The sequence below is a fragment of the Jaculus jaculus genome, chromosome 4, assembly GCF_020740685.1.
Source record: "Jaculus jaculus isolate mJacJac1 chromosome 4, mJacJac1.mat.Y.cur, whole genome shotgun sequence".
NCBI classification, from domain to species: Eukaryota; Metazoa; Chordata; class Mammalia; order Rodentia; family Dipodidae; genus Jaculus; species Jaculus jaculus.
The window spans coordinates 42175514-42193286 of record NC_059105.1 but is presented as its reverse complement, the minus strand read 5'-3'; the positions used below and the strand labels follow the sequence as shown (position 1 = coordinate 42193286).

The 17773-nt window shown below is 38.7% G+C and overlaps 1 protein-coding gene across 1 annotated transcript in view; it reads left to right on the top strand.

Moving 5' to 3' along the window:
• Plcl1 (phospholipase C like 1 (inactive)) overlaps positions 1–17773 on the top strand; it is a 362268-nt gene that overhangs the window by 290081 nt on the left and 54414 nt on the right. The window contains exons 2-3 of the mRNA XM_045147879.1: positions 7500–9974; positions 12944–13147. Coding sequence (XP_045003814.1) covers positions 7500–9974; positions 12944–13147 — 2679 coding nt within the window. The remainder of the gene's footprint in view (positions 1–7499; positions 9975–12943; positions 13148–17773) is intronic.

The following is a 17773-nucleotide window of genomic DNA, read 5'->3' as shown; positions in this document are numbered from 1 at the left end:
CAATCTCTCTCTCTCTCCCCTTTCTCTCTCTGCCTCTTTCTCTGTTTGTCATTCTCAAATAAATAAATAAAAATTAATAAAAAACCCATTGTCTAGAAGAAGAGAAAGAAACACCTTGTCTTACAACCATCCTCAATGTCATTTTCAAAGCTCTTTTTATTCCTTATTTAGAAGCATCTTTATATACATCAATTATTAACTTTTATTTTTATTTTTTAAATTTTAAAAAGATTTTTGTATTTTATTTTTATTTATGTTTGAGAGAGAGAGAGAGAGAGAAGAGAGAGAATAGGTGCACCAGGGTCTTCAGCCACTGCAATGGAACCCCAGAAACAAGCACCACCTTGTGTACCTGGCTTACATGGGTCTAGGGGAGTTGAACCTGGGTTTTTTAGCTTTGCAATTTAGCACTTTAACCACTAAGCCATCCCTCCAGCCCTATGAACTTTCATTTTGTCATTATACTTTTTTTTGTTTGTTTGTTTGTTTTTTTGAGGTAGGGTCTCACTGTAGCCCAGGCTGACCTGGAATTCACTATGTAGTCTCAGGGTAGCCTCGAACTCACAGTGATCCTCCTACCTCTGCCTCCCGAGTGCTGGGATTAAAGGCATGCACCACCATGCCCAGCTTGTCATTATTCTTTTTTACTAATTTCATCAACTGTAAACATCTATACTTTAAAGAGAGTTACTGGGAACATTTATTGTAGGTAGCATTAGTGTTGATTTTTAGTAGTTGATGATTCTTTAAAGAACAAATAACTTAATCTATAGGACCAAGTGGGTGTGTGGAAATGAATGTTGCATTTGGAAGAGCACATGTGGTGTGCAAATTAGGAATCATCCTTGAAGCAAACTCGAACTTGATAGAATCCATGCAAAAGAACTTGTGCTAATTTCCATAATTCAGACTGTCATGTGCTTATAGCAAGATGTAGCAGGGGAGAAGCTTCCTCTGTTTAACAAAAAATCAATAGTGTTAAGAAACCACCATGAAATGGACTGATTCTATATGTTATCATCAGATTTACCTGCATAACATCAATTATTTTTTGCTTCTTAGCAAGAATTGTTTAAGACATGAGTAAACTTTAGAGTCTCTGCTATGTTTGTATGTATGTATGCATGCATGCATGTATGTATGTGTAGAGGTCCAGAAGGAGAAGCTTTTAGTGCATTTCATTATATAAAATGTGCTTTTGAATACAGGCATAGAACTTGGCAAGACATATGGGCATACATGCACATAGCATTGCTTTTATTTTTGTTGACTTTACAATGGTGTAGAATGAATGTTTTGTTTGTGGATAATTAAAAAAAACAAAACTTTTTACTAATTTGACTTAGAGTGCCACCAGGGAGAGCCCATAGTTAACAGATTTCAGGCCAAACTTCAGCTAGTTGTTGTTGGTGAATATCAGAAGCTCACATCCCACTGCACCACAGAGCGACATTGGATGGCTCACGTGGTAACCATGGATAGGTTGTGTTACCTGTGTGTGACTCTACATGGAGTAATTTGAGTTTATCATAGGAAAATAACTGAAAGGCAAGTGGGTTAATGGTATGATTCTAGTATTATAACCTTCCTTTACCTGAGACTTGATGGCAACTACATGGCGATGATCCCACTTCCCCCAGCTCCTAAAGTTTTGTGTGAGGAGCTGGGTCTTGTAACGAGCATAGATTTTTCTCTTGACCACTTAACTCCTAAAAATCGATGCATACCTGAGCATAGACACACTGACAAGGAAAGACGTTATATCAGAACTAAATTCCATTCCATGGTGATGCAAGTCAAGAACGGCGAGTATCCACTCCATCTCTGCCTGTTGCTCCAGCTCACTTGAGACCACTCTACACTTGCTTACCATGCTGTTACCCACTTGGTCACCATTCCCACCCCAAGATCTTAGTATCTGCTTTTCTGTCTTGAAATCTTTGTTTTAAACTTTTGTCATGACTACAATTTGATCCTTGCCTTCTAGAAGGAAATATAAAATCTTTTGTAAATGATAACAGCAACCTATTAACGGCTGATACATTAACATTAGGTTTGATTTTCTAGTACACTCTTCAAGTCTTAGTTTCTGTAAGAGCTCTATTCCTGGCTCTCTTACTTCTCAGTTTCTTAGTACCCTCATTATTTCTAAGGCTTTTTGTCCAGTCTCTAAGTAGAGTGTTCTATTCCTTACTACTTTTAGTTTATGAATGTCTACCATGCCCAAGTTCAGCTTAGCATTTATAGCTATAATTCTCAACTGTAGTCTGTAGTCTGGATTTCTTTTTTCTCCTGAAACTCAGGTCCTAGAGCTAACTTTTCCCTGGAGAGCTTCACCTCAATTATCCATAGTTACCAAAGTTTACTTAAGCTCAATGAAGGTTTAATTTCTTGTTGAGTGTCACCTCCTCCATATCTCACTTGCATTCAAACCAGAAACATAAGTCATCCTATACCTACATGTGGTAGTTTGAATAGATGGCCCCCAATATATGCAGTGCTTTATTAGTTTGTAGTTTTCATCTGCAGCCATCTGGCTGGAGGAGGAGTCACTGGGTGGATCTTAAGGTGTGGTGGTGGGTTTCAGATTTCAATCTAAAGATATGCAAAGTGTGCCAAGCTGGAGTTCCTGCTGTGTGGCTTTTGGTTTTTGGCTTATGCTTCTCCCTTTTTGCTTGGACCTGTGAAGGCAGGCCAGTTTCTTCTGCCATTATGGAACTTCCCCTGGATCTGTAAGCTTCAATAAATATCCCTTCCTCCATAACTGTGCCTGGTCTGGAAGTTCATCTCAGAGAACCTGAAGGTACCAGAAACATAAGTCATACCTACAAAACTACTTGTTATTTTATCTTTCTTCTTGATATTATCCACTCCTCTCTGTGCCCTCTTTTTGGGGTCTACTCAAGGTCATAACCACATCCTTCTCCTAGTGCTATAAGAGGCACCTTTTGCCCTGTCTTCCATTTTGTCTGTATCTAATCTGTAACACACATGCAAAGTGGTCTTGTCAGTTTCCTCAAAAACTCTATGGCATACAGAGTAGGTATCCATTATTGTTTGTTAAATGGAAAATGAAGCGTTTTCTCCCAACCCAGAGTTGGAACTCATATGTACTCATCAAAAGAGTTAAACATATTTCTTGCTATACTATTCAAGACTCCCCTTGATGCTGGTAGTGAGTACATTATAAATCAATGAGTTTATTAAAGAAGATTCTAGATACTAAGTGTGAAGCTATTTGTTGATGCTTGTGGCCATGAAAACACAATTTGACCTGTTTATATTTATCATAAATGTGATGGTTATGGTAATTTGGAAATTTAAACACAGACTACTAGGAAATAATAAGGATTATACGCAGTGTGTAATCCTTGTATCCTCCCTGGAAGACTAGACACCAGCCTTCAATTTAGGACACAAAGGTATCACAATGTGCTATTCACCCTGATAGACTGAAGCATTTTTGGTTGTGCTCTGCTTCAAGAGAAAGCCAAGATATGGAGTGAGGGGAGGGGTAGCGTGGACTCTGCCACCTTCTGTTTTCGTTTATAGTGAGAAAGTTGGCTTTGGGGAAAATTATAAATTTTCATGTTCTGTAAGAATTTTCCAGACACACATGACCATTGGTGTCAATTCAATCATTGAATTAGGCAGAAGCTAAAAAAAGACACATCTGAACAGAGAGACTAAACCTGGACTTTCATGTAATGTGTCCAAATGCCCACAGGACCTGTCTTCCTAAAAATAGATAACTGCTCTGTCATGACTTTTTTTTTTTTTTGCATTTATCAATATGGAAGCCATATAATCAATGCTTCAATGCTTTTTAGTCTGCTTACCCTCACATTCCCCTTCCCTGGCACTAGTCTGCCAAGTTCTTGAGGGAAGTACCAGTGTAGGATCCAGGGTGCTCTCCAGGCAGATACAGAGTAAAGTAACTCATAAGTGGTCTTGAATTTCCTTCTTCCCTGTCTACAAAGATACCATGTCCACCCATCCTTCCAGCCTTCCCAAGCCAGCGCACAGCATGGCCATTTCAAAAAACAGCATGATCATTATGTTTCAGGACCAGCCATTTTATTTTTCCATGGGAGAACTAGAGAAATATCAGAGTTCTGAACCTTTTCCAGCAGATTTTAATATAAATAATCTTGGCTGTAGTTATCAGCAGACTAGCTAATTACTTGTTCACACATGCTTGGCCAGTTTCTAGCTCATTTGGGGGCTTATAATAATGTTGGATTCTGTCCTTTGTGAGGTGACAACTTGAGAATCACATCTTTTTCACTGCTTCCAAGTTTCAAGGCACTTAGGGATATGTTTTATAATCACATAGGAATTGCAAGTTAAGGCAGGAATGAAGTGTTATGGAGCAGGTGGATTCTTTCATGTAGGAAACATTTATCTCTCAGAAGCTTATCTTACTATGGGCAAAGTCTTGATTTAAGGAGATAGCATAACTAAGGAGGGAGCTCATGGGAGAAGACTATTCTGACAGCAGGAGTTTGTTTTCAAGGAGGCAGGGCCTCAAGTCAAGAACACAGACTTGGACAGAGGAGAAGGCGACTGCAATGGCATGCACTTGGCAGGGGAACCATGCATATATCTAGAGGACACTGCTTTCCAAGTTTCAGTTTGCTAGGAACAGTTGAAAATAATTCTATTTGTAACATGATCTTCTATATAAAAATAATCCTTAAGGTGAAAGCTTTCATGAATGTAAAAAAGAAGGTCAATGGTTAGCTTTCAGAGATGAGTCACAGTCTAATTTACCATCACAATTCACAGTTTCTCCTTTATTTTACTTGGCAGATTAATCCCATTTTAGCAGTACCGTTAGATGCCTGCTTTGATGTTGTGGAAAATACACAAAAACATCTGATATTTCTGAGCATGTGGGCTGTGATGAATTTAAGTGTGTTCTAGTTGAACATATGCATTTAAACTACTGAAGATTTATGTTTTTTTTTTTTTTAACTTAAGGATGTGGAAATTGACCACTATGGGATAATTAAAAATAGCAGCTTTCTGGGAAAACAGGAGCTAGGTTGTCAAATGGCAGGGTAGCAAGAGGCAATATTCTGTAATCTAAATTGAGTAATTTATCTCTTTGTCACTTGAAGATCTGGTGTATCATTGAGTCAATGAATCATTCCACCAGCATACCATAAATTTTGTTGTATTTTTCACTTGCAGAATTTTAGCCAATTAAATAATACATCATTCTGACTTTACCAAATCATAAGAGATACAGGATTGCCTAGGCAGGAGCAATTAGAAGATGTGCAGATCAGAGGAGATTCTACTGTGTCTAGAAGAATGTCAGGGAGGAGATAACCGATGACTAGAGTTACACTTTTCAGTGTTGGGAGTCGTAATGTCATGGTGGCAGTTAAAAATAGTCTTAACTTGGGCTGGAGAGATGGCTTAGTGGTTAAGCGCTTGCCTGTGAAGCCTAAGGACCCCGGTTCGAGGCTCGGTTCCCCAGGTCCCACGTTAGCCAGATGCACAAGGGGGCGCATGCGTCTGGAGTTCGTTTGCAGAGGCTGTAAGCCCTGGCGCGCCCATTCTCTCTCTCTCCCTCTGTCTTTCTCTCTGTGTCTGTCGCTTTCAAATAAATAAATAAAAAATTTAAAAAAAAATTAATAAAAATAGTCTTAACTTATCTTTGAACGTTTGTCTTAAATATTCAGAAGTAAAAATTGAATTAACTTCTACTAGCTCAACATATCCTGGAAGGTCTATGGGCGGTCCAATACAGGGACTGTTGGAAAGACAGGGTTTTCTTCCAGAAGAATAACCTTGTAAGCACTCACAGTTTACAAAGAATAGCCATGAGCTCTTCTCTTTAAAGTCTCATGATAAAAATATGATATAGAAACTTAATTTCTATTTGGAAAGCAGAAATGAAGATTCAGACAGGTCATATATCTCATGGGTAGAAAAACCGCAACTTGAGACTAGTGATTTTTATTTTATTTTATTTACGAGAAAGAGAGAGAGAGAGAGAATGAGAATGGACATACCAAGGCCTCTAGCCATTGCAAGTGAATTTCAGATACATGTGCCACCATGTGCATCTGGCTTACATGGGATCTGGAGAATTGAACCTGGGTCCTTACTTAGGTTTTGCAGGCAAGTACTTTAACCACTAAGCATCCAGGCCCTGTGATTTTTATTTTTTTGAATTTTATTTTTTGTGTGTTTGTATCCTCTGTGTGTGTGTGTGTGTGTGAAAGAGAGAGAGAGAGAGAGAGAGAGAGAGAAAGAGAGAGAGAGAGACAGAGAGAGAGAGAGAGAGAGGATAACCTTGAGGTATTTGTCCTCTCCTTCTCTCTTGCCTGAGACAGACCTCTTGTTGTTCTTTTACTGCTGGGAATGCCAGGCTAGCTGTCCTGTGAACTTTGGAATTCTTCTGACTCTGCCTCTCATTGCTGTAGGTACACTGGAATTATAGATGTCTGCTACTTGAGTCTGCCTTTCCTTGCATTCTGGAGATTTGAACTCTGGTCAGCAGGTGTATAGATCAAATGCCTTTAAGCACAAAGTCATCTCCCCAGCCCCAGACTAGTTACTTTTGACCTGAAGACAATGCTTTGGGTACTTCACACATGGCTGCCTCTTTCGTATGGTTATGAAGTTGGGTACTCTAAGCATGTATTAGGGAAAATTTTAGAAATATATTTCTCAAGTAATAATTTGAATTAATAATGTGGTTAGGAACTTTATTGAGTATATAGTCTAAATTGAGGAAAATAGGAAGAAATATCCAGTCTTAAGTGTCATGGGTCACATGCTCAGTATAAATGATTTTGCAGTAACAGATAGTGGGCAGTCCAATTCCAAGACGAAATCCATCATCATCTTGTGCATTATTCAGAGGACTGTCCTGTACTTTAGGAAGACAATAGAAGGTCTCCATACACTCAATAAGGGAACAGATGCAAGAAATACTCAACCTGTTTTCAACATTCTGAATATAGTTTGGTATATTTTTGGTAGAGGCTTAATATTTTTTTTTTTTTTATTTATTTGAGAGACAGAATGAAGGAGAGAGAGAGATTGAGAATGGGTATGCCGGGGCCTCCATCCATTGCAAATGAACTTCAGACACATGTGCCACCTTGTGCTTCTGGCTTATGTGGATCCTAGGGAATCAAACCTGGATCCTTAGGCTTTGCAGGAAAGTGCCTTAACTACTAAGTCATCTCTCCAGCCTGGGGTTCTTAACAAATCTGCTCAAGTGAGCAAATGGTATTGCTTTGTACTTCCTACTTTTTTTTAATTCAAAGGACACACAGGCACTTACAAGGTGAGTCTCTCTGATGGCTTGATACTATTAATTTTCTCGATAATTTTTCTGAAACACTGAAAATGTAAATTTTAGGCTAGCCTCTTTTCAAGTAATCATACTATGTAAAGAGTTCGAGAAGTCAATAGCTACTAAATTTGTCGATTTTATCAAGAGATTGAATCATTCTTTTCCAAATATTTTACAGGATCCTTCAAATCAAAAATGTGGTGGAAGAAAGAAAACAGTGTCTTTCAGCAGCATGCCATCAGAAAAGAAGATCAGCAGTGCACAGGACTGCATCAGCTTCATGCAGGCTGGCTGTGAGCTGAGGAAAGTCCGGCCAAATTCCCGCATTTATAACCGGTTCTTTACTTTGGACACAGACCTCCAAGCTCTTCGCTGGGAACCTTCTAAAAAAGATCTTGAGAAAGCTAAGCTTGACATTTCTGCCATAAAAGAGATCAGGCTGGGGAAGAACACAGAGACCTTTAGAAACAATGGCCTTGCTGACCAGATTTGTGAGGACTCTGCTTTCTCCATACTCCATGGGGAGAACTATGAGTCTCTGGACCTGGTTGCTCATTCAGCAGATGTGGCAAACATCTGGGTGTCTGGGTTACGGTACCTGGTTTCTCGCAGTAAGCAACCCCTTGATTTTATGGAGGACAACCAGAACACACCTCGGCTCATGTGGTTGAAAACAGTGTTTGAAGCCGCAGATGTTGACGGGAATGGGATTATGTTGGAAGACACTTCTGTAGAGTTAATAAAACAACTCAATCCTACCCTGAAGGAATCCAAGATCAGGTTAAAGTTTAAGGAAATTCAGAAGAGCAAAGAGAAACTAACCACTCGAGTGACAGAAGAGGAATTTTGTGAAGCTTTTTGTGAACTTTGCACCAGGCCAGAAGTGTATTTCTTACTTGTCCAGATATCCAAAAACAAAGAATATTTGGATGCCAATGATCTCATGCTATTTTTAGAAGCTGAGCAAGGGGTCACCCATATCACAGAGGATATGTGCTTAGACATCATTAGGAGATACGAACTTTCTGAAGAGGGCCGTCAGAAAGGGTTCCTGGCAATTGATGGCTTTACCCAGTACTTATTGTCACCAGAATGTGATATTTTTGACCCAGAACAAAAAAAGGTTTCCCAAGATATGACTCAACCTTTATCTCACTACTATATCAATGCCTCTCATAATACCTACCTGATCGAAGACCAGTTCAGGGGACCAGCTGATATCAATGGGTATGTGAGGGCTCTGAAAATGGGCTGCCGAAGCCTTGAACTTGATGTGAGTGATGGGTCAGATAATGAACCAATCCTCTGTAACAGAAACAACATGGCGCTGCACATTCCCTTTCGAAGTGTGGTCGAGGTGATAAGTAAGTTTGCCTTTGTTGCCTCTGAGTACCCACTCATTCTCTGCCTGGGGAATCACTGCTCCCTGCCACAGCAAAAGGTCATGGCTCAGCAGATGAAAAAAGTATTTGGTGATAAACTCTATACTGAAGCACCTTTGCCATCAGAGTCCTACCTCCCATCACCTGAAAAATTAAAAAGAATGATCATTGTGAAGGGAAAGAAATTACCTTCGGATTCAGACCTGTCAGAAGGAGAAGTAACAGATGAGGATGAAGAAGTTGAAGCATCTGGAAGGGCATCAGCAGATCACAATGGTGAGCAGAGACACGCCTGGCTCTGTAGGGAACTCTCTGATTTGGTATCTATTTGTAAATCCGTTCAGTACAGGGATTTCGAACTGTCTATGAAGAGCCAGAACTACTGGGAAATTTGTTCATTTAGTGAAACAGAAGCCAGCCGAATTGCCAATGAATACCCTGAGGATTTTGTCAATTACAATAAGAAGTTCTTGTCAAGGATCTACCCTAGTGCCATGCGGATTGATTCCAGCAACTTGAATCCACAGGACTTTTGGAATTGTGGCTGTCAGATTGTGGCCATGAACTTTCAGACTCCGGGTCCAATGATGGACCTTCACACTGGCTGGTTTCTTCAAAATGGAGGATGTGGCTATGTCCTGAGGCCATCTATCATGCGAGATGAAGTTTCTTATTTCAGTGCAAACACAAAGGGCATTGTACCAGGAGTATCTCCCCTGGCTCTTCACATCAAGATCATCAGTGGCCAGAATTTCCCAAAGCCCAAGGGAGCTTGTGCCAAAGGGGATGTCATCGACCCCTATGTTTGTATAGAGATACATGGGATTCCAGCAGACTGTTCTGAGCAAAGAACTAAAACTGTACAACAAAACAGTGATAATCCTATTTTTGATGAAACTTTTGAGTTTCAAGTAAACCTTCCTGAGCTGGCGATGATCCGCTTTGTGGTGCTGGATGATGATTACATTGGGGACGAGTTCATAGGACAGTACACGATACCGTTTGAGTGCCTGCAGCCTGGGTACCGACATGTTCCCCTGCGCTCTTTTGTGGGTGACATCATGGAGCACGTAACCCTTTTTGTCCACATAGCAATAACCAATCGAAGTGGAGGAGGAAAAGCTCAAAAACGCAGCCTTTCTGTGAGAATGGGGAAGAAAGTTCGAGAATATACCATGCTCAGGAATATTGGTCTCAAAACCATAGATGATGTCTTCAAAATAGCAGTTCAGCCCTTACGAGAAGCCATAGATATGAGAGAAAACATGCAGGTAGGAAAAATTCTAAACTGCTCCACTATGCTTTATTTCTGACTTTCTTTTTCTAGTGAATCTGGTGGTAACTATTGATCTGGTTTGGAAGAAATTTCCAGAAATATTGTGTGTACCATTCAGTTGTGTTCAGTATTGCTTTTGATAAAGTAGTTTGTTTCCAATTGTGAATGCAAGGCTGTTTGGCCTGACCCAAGTCAGTTAATAGAATAAAATGCTTTGTATTTATTAAGCATACTTAGTATGTAATAATTGATGTATGAAAATGTGTATATGAACAATGTAAAAAGTAAAGTATGAAACATGTCAGCAATATATAAATATGTACCTAAGGTCATCCAAGTTATTTACAGTATATATGCAAAACACTTGCACAAATGAATATGGAAGATAACTCAAAGTCATATAAGCAAATGTGATGCCTATCATATTTATTTTTAGTCAGGTGTATATAATAAATTATTACCCCTCAACAAACACAACTAAACAAATATTCAGCATATAAGCTGAAAATTATTTAGGCTTCTGCTAGAAATGCAGTTTAACTAAAGAAAATGTGGATTATGTATGAATCTATTTCCATGTAGTTGAGTGCAAATCATTGCAGGTATCTGATCATCATTTTCCTCTGCATCTGGGGAGACATAGTGAAATACTCAACAGGGCTGTTAGAGAGAAAAAGGGGATCTTAGGGAATCTGCCTGGCTCTCACGTGAAGAAATGCTGTTTCCTTCCCTGCATGAAGGTGTATGATTAGAGAGCATTGCAAACTTTTTTCATGGTACTCAGTATACTTAGTAGACTGTAGCATCATCTCTGAGATACAAACAACAAATACTTACTGAGTACTTACATTTCTATCATCAAAGTAAGGACTCTAGATGAGGGTTATTATAAAAATGTTGACCCTCAAGAAACATAGAAAGAAAGAAACAAAACAGAAACAACAAAACCCAAAAAAGTTAATGTCATCCAGTTCACTGTTCCTTTAGCTAACATTTTATTTTGTCTTTTAAAAAACATTTTTATTTTCAAGAAGAAAGAAAGGGAGAGAGAAGGAATTGCCATGCCAGCTGATCATGGTGGCACATGCCATTGAATTCCAGCATTCAGGAGGCAGAGATAAGAGGATTTCTATGAGTCTGAGGTCAGCCTGGAACTACAGATTGAGTTCTAGGTCAGCCTAGGCTACAGTGAGACCCTACCTTGAAAACTAAAAAATTAAAAAACAATACTAAGAAAAAAAAATGGCCATACCAGGGCATTTGTCATTGCAAATGAACTGCAAATGCATGTACCACTTTGTACATCTGGCTTTATATGGGTACTAGGGAATCGAGCTGAATCCAGCTAATCTATATCCCTAGCCCCTCCCCCCAAAACCATTTTATTTTGGTATGTTGAAGCAGGATCTCCCTAAAGATAGATCCTCCTACCTTAGTATCTCAAGTAGTTGGGATTCGGCACCCTGTGGGTCTCTAGTTAGACTTTTTTGAATTTTGTTGTTGCTGTTTCGTTTCTTTCTTTCTGTGTTTCTTGAGGGACACCATTTTTATAATAATCCTCATCTAAAATCCTTACTTTGATATAGCAAATGCACCTGATGAGGTTAGGTAATTTTGCAAATATTGCAGTTAATAAATATCAAATTTAAGACTTTAAATACAAGAGTGTTCAATGCAGAAATCCATTTTAATTCACATGAAGCAGAACCACTACCTCATGACTTAGTGAAAACTGTTTATTACTTCACCAAGGAGTTCTGAGGTTGGTTCAGTTTGGAGTAGACTTTAAATCGCCAAAATGGTAGAAAGTAGTCTAGATGTGACATATGTACAAATAGTCAAATTGTAAATATTTGATTTGAGGTGTATTGTCTTAGCCACTACTTTAAAAATAAGCTTGAAGTATGCTGATACCTTCTTTATGGCAATTTCTGACATTGTTTTGGTAACATCATAAATCTCTATATTATAATAGTTATAAGTAACTTATAACTATATATTCATAGATTCTATATTTTCCTAGATACTTCTTGAAATCTATCATTACTTTAGAATACACAAAGAACTACTTATAAAGTTTTTCCTGGTAGTGTTGATGGCTTATGTTATATTAAGCTAAACAATTTTTTTCTTTGTTTTGTTTTTTTGAGGTAGGGTCTCACTCTAGCCCAGGCTGACTTGGAATTTACTATGTAGTCTCAGGGTGACCTTGAACTCATGGTGATCTTCCTACCTCTGCCTTGTGAGTGCTGGGATTAAAGGCATGTGCCACCACACCCAGCAACCTAAAGAATTTAAGTGAAGAATTACTTAGAAACAAATACTAATATTGTCACTAGATTCATGAGACATTTAATAGGTTAGATACTGTTCATTGTTAATAAAATGCATGATAGTCATAATTCCTATGCCAAATAATAGTTTTTCAAAGACTGTTAAATGGACAATGTGGCTGTCCATGCAGTATATTTTTCTCTGTGTCTGATGTGAAGTTTTGAGGGGTGACAAAGTAACACCGTTGCTGATTAGTCAGAAGGAGGCTGGAGAGTGAACATTGACAGCCCATTACCTTGAGAAAAAATGTAGCAGAGTCACCCTCCAATACAGTCATATGGTGTTTTCCTCATCATGATATAAGTCAAATAAGGTATTCATGCCCAGCCAGTGTGTGGAGATTCCAGTGCTGTGTTTTGAAAAGCACTGTGCAGTCTTGGGTCACAATCTGCTTTGTTTTGTTGCATATTTGTGAAGATTGCCAAACATTGAGAAAGATGAAGCATCTGTGCTGTGAATTCACCCTCTGTTATCTGTGTTCATGCCACAGCAGTTTTGGTTGGCTGTGATCCAGATTGTTCTGCATTATGTGCATCTATAAGGGTGTACTTTGATGAATATGCTTGTGTGCATACCGGGGAGCGCCCTGCCACGTGGTCAGATGTGTGACTCCATGTTTTTTCCTCATAGAACGCGATAGTGTCTGTTAAGGAGCTGTGTGGACTCCCTCCGATTGCCAGTCTGAAGCAGTGCCTGTTAACCCTGTCCTCTCGTCTCATCACCAGTGACAATACTCCCTCGGTGTCTCTTGTGGTGAAAGACAGCTTTCCTTACCTGGAACCTCTTGGTACCATCCCAGATGTGCAGAGGAAGATGCTGGCTGCATATGATCTGGTAGGAAGTTGGGACATCCTATTTCTTGTCTGTGTCTGGAAATCTGTAGTGGCAAGGGGTTCTTGGGCAGGGCTCCAATGACCTACCACAGAGAGACAGCCTGCAAAGTAGTTGAAAATGGCAGCTAGGGCTTGGCTGCTGTGCTTTCGTTAAGCCCTAGTGGCTACTTCTGATGACAGGTCTTGAACCTGGAGCTCCACCAATGGTGAATGGAAAAACATCTGCCTGGGCAAGAATTAATGATTTCACAAATCCACAAAAGCATACATTCTTAACTTCGGAATCAGGCTGAAAATCTAGTTATGACTTATATAGCTTTAGGGGAATGCTCATGTCTAAATGATGGTTGAGTTAAAAGCTTTCTCAAGAAGCTAGATTTCTAAATGAAAACTATCATCTGATTTTTCTGAAAATATAGAAGAATTTACATAATAGTTAGGTTTGAGAACAACTTTGTTTTTGTATCTCCTAATTCAATAAACCAAATTAAAGAACAAATGGTGAAATTTGTAACATATGTGCTAGATAAAGTATAAACATATTTAAATAGAACACAGTAAGAATAAATCAGTAAGAATAAATAACAGGAGATATTCTCCCAGGCAAGAGTAAGTTCCATCATATATGACAAATATACTTAATTATTGCTTAAAATGAGAACCTTTATTCAGAAATCTAGAGAGTGATCAGCCAGAGAAATATTTCTGCCATTTTCTTAGAAATCCAGGCTCCTTCTTGTTTTCTGCTCCTCTGTGCCTAGCATACAACACGTATCCTTATGGTCCTAAATGGCTGCTAAAACTCCAGCTGTCACATCTGTACTCCAAACACCAGGAATGAAACAGAGGGAATGAATGTTCTCTTCCTTTAACAATATTTTTCTGAAGTTACACAGGTTACTTTGGCTTACAGTTAAGCAGCCTGGAGTTGATCCATAGCCACACTTAGTTGCAAAGAACAGTGGGAGATATCATTTCAATGGGCTGTGTGCTAAAAGAATGGGCATTAGGGAGTGCAAATTGACTTGACAGGAGAGCTGAATGTTTTCTTCTAAAAATCACCTATGAAAATGTAAAACATACTTAACCTTAAAATAAGTTATCAATCAGGGAAATTAAAGAAATGTTGGGCATTGGAGCGTGCCTGTATGACCCCAGATACTCAGCAAATTGAAGCAGGAGGTTGATTGAGCCCAGGAGATCAAGGTTAAACAGAGAAACTCAATGTCTAGGAAGGAAGGAACAGAGGGGTGAGAGAGGGAGGGAGGAAGGAAAAAAGGGGGAGAATGGGAGGAAAGAAAGGGAAAGAAAGAGAAATATAGTAAAATACTCCTTCACATTAAATTGAGGATACATTTTCTTTTTTGACCATAATACTTATGAACAAAAGTTTAAGGACTGACACTTTTATTCATCTAACTGTACTCTGTACTGGCAAAATAAATTCTTATAGAGGATATTTTGATATTATAGCTTAAATTGTTCATTTGATCTATATACTTACTTTCTTTTAACTTATCCTAAGACAATAGAGATAAACATATGTACTTGCTTTTCATAATGTCAACACAGAGGGAATAGCTAAATAAAAGATAATAAAAGTAAAGTAAAACTCCTTCAAAGCCATCAGAATAATTGCTAGAGGATTATTTTTAGTGGTGTACAGAAAAACTCACAATAGGTTTGATGAAAAACATCTGGTTATAATAATCAGCACAAAACATTTTAAGCTGTTTTTGTATGTATATGAACATAAAATGCTAGAGGGGCATTCATATCAATTATTTTTGGTTTTCTTTTCTTGTTTCTGTTTTTCTATATGCTTCCTGTATTTGCTGAACTCTTTATAATGAACATAATAAATTTTATAACTGAATAGAAATAAATGGCACAGAAGAAAAGACTAACATTTTATGAATAAAAATAACCAGAAGAAAGGCATCTGGGACAAATATTTCTTATATGATATGGAGCAAGCCTCCACAGAGTGTGTTTTCCTCATGGTCTGCTGTTCCAGGCGCTGGGCTGCTAGGGGAAAAGTTCACTTATTGCCTGTGTCACATTTTCATGAAATCAATTTTTTCATCATAAAAGTGGGGATTGAAAGCTGTTCAGTGAATAGGTATAATTGCCATCTAAGAGGTGAAATTAGGGTACTAGTTACCATAGAGACAGACAGGAGACATCACTTATTCCCTTGTAAGCTAAGAAAGGAAAATCATTCATTGAGAGGGCAGCCAGTCCCTGAAGCTGGTCCTATAAGAAGCAGAAAGGCTCCTGGACTGTAGTTGGGCTATTTCCTTTTCATACCTCAAGTGTCTGATGGTTTTGTCCTTCTAGTTTTATCTATAAAATCTGAATATTATTCCTTCTTTCATCTGCTTTCTTTTTTGTAAATGCAACTTGTAATTGTAGGAAGAGCAGGGTTTTTATGAAATTTGAAATAGAAGGTTACCATGAAAATCAGAAATTCTTCTAATGAAATCTTCACTATAGAAATGACTTCATTTTCTGGTAGGGAAAATATTTTTATTCCAAATGGTAAGGTCAGTATACTGCAAAAGTGATTGAAAACACTGTTGACTTTTCTATTGGATATTTATTTTGGGATACAGCAGGTCATGAGAGGTATATATGATGCTGTTTGATTTGAAAATCCATCATTTTCTTCACTTTGCAGGATTTCCATTTTATTGAGTGGCATATTTTCTGTTATTGAGGTTTTAGTGTTAGTATTTATACTAAATGAGTCTCTTCATATTCTCTGCAGAACTAGTGTGACCATTTTAAAACCACAGGTAGGGCCATGCCACTTCTTAAAATCCTGTAGTGGCTTCAGATGAAAATTAAACTGGGAACTCTACTGAAGATTTACAGGGTCCTCTGTGATTTCACCCACCTCTCCAGCCTCATGCCCACAGTCTCCTTGGCTCACTGTCCTCCAGCTACACTAACTTTCTTTAGTCAGAGCAGACTTGTTCCATTCTCTAGGCCATAGTCAACCACAATGACTTTGTCCCTGGAATGTTTTTCCCTTGCCAGGATAGCTCTTTCTTATATTTTAATTGCTATCTAGCACAATGTCATTTCATGAGAGAAGCCCTCTCTAATTACTAACCCCACCTGCCATTCTGTTCATAGCTGTGAGTTTCTCCATAATGCTACACAAAATTATTGCATAACAACTTGCTTAAACTTTTTAAGAAATTCTTTTTATTTATGGGGGGGGGGGCTTTGGCACTCTAGGGCCTATAGCCACTGCAATTGAACTCCAGGCATATGTGCCATCTTGTGCGCTTACACGAGCTTGTGCGCATGCATCACCTTGTGCGGCTGGCTTACTTGGGTCCTTAGGCTTTGCAGGCAAGCACCTTAACCACTATTGCTTGACCTTAAAAAAAAAAAAAACTCTTTTACTTTTTCTGTATATTCCACAAGAACAGAGGTCCTGTCTATGTGCTTCCCACTGTTCTCTCCAGTACTTAAAAAAATGGGACACACAGTATCTGAATTAGTTGAATAAACAGTAACAACAAGCCTCTGTTACTAACGCAAAATGATGGAGGTCTCATCCTGTATGCATACATCTGTGGCATCTCTCTGATACCAGCCTGTCTGAACTGTCCCATGTCTCATGAAAACCTATAGAATGTAGGCAGTAAAAAGTAGTTGTCAGGGGCTGGGGACAGACATGATGAATCAGACAAACACAAGTTTTATTTTACGTTATTTATTTGAGAGAGGCAGATAAAGAGAGAGAGAATGGGTGTGCCATGGCCTTCAGCCACTGCAAATGAACGCCAGATGCATGCACCTCTTTGTACATCTGTCTTACATGGGTACTGGGGAATAGAACCTGGGTCCTCAGGCTTCACAGGCAAGAGCCTTAACTGCTAAGCCACCTCTCCAGTCCAGAACACAGATTTTTAAGGCATTGCTGAGTTCGAGGCCACCCTGAGACTACATAGGATACCGTTAAATGTCATTGTCCACTTGTCAAAAGCCATAAAGTATACAATGTTAAGAGTCAGCCCTAACATAAACAATGGAGTTTAGGTAAGAATAAAGTTACAGAATTGCTGTATCTGTGGCAAGTTACCACACTAACTGCAAAATGCCAACCCTACAGCAAGTAGGGGCAGAGGTAAAGTGAGAGAGTTATGGGAACTCCGTGTTTTCCATTCAACTTTTATGTCACTTAAAAGTTCTCATAAAAGCAAGGCCTTCAAACTCCTACAGTTTTATTAATGAAAACTTATTAGGATGAATAAAGCAGAAAAATACATCCAGAGCCTATTGCCTGGTAGAAGGGGATTCCAAAATGAACAGCTTGGATTGAACTTCGACTGAAGATCCTTAAATGATTGAATACCTCAAAATGGTAATGAACTGTATAGATGCCATCTAAGAAAATACAGACTATGTTTAGGAAAAGTAATAACCTTAAATCTCTGCAGAACAGATAAAAATGTCTGGCTTAGTTCAGTATTGATAGAAACAAATAAGGCAACCTCAGAGCCTACATTTATTGAAAGCCAACTTGAGTGAATCAACTTTTGCTACTTATCAAGGGGAAATAAAAAGAAAAAATTTCTTAAGCTAGGCATGGTGGTGCACGTCTTTAATC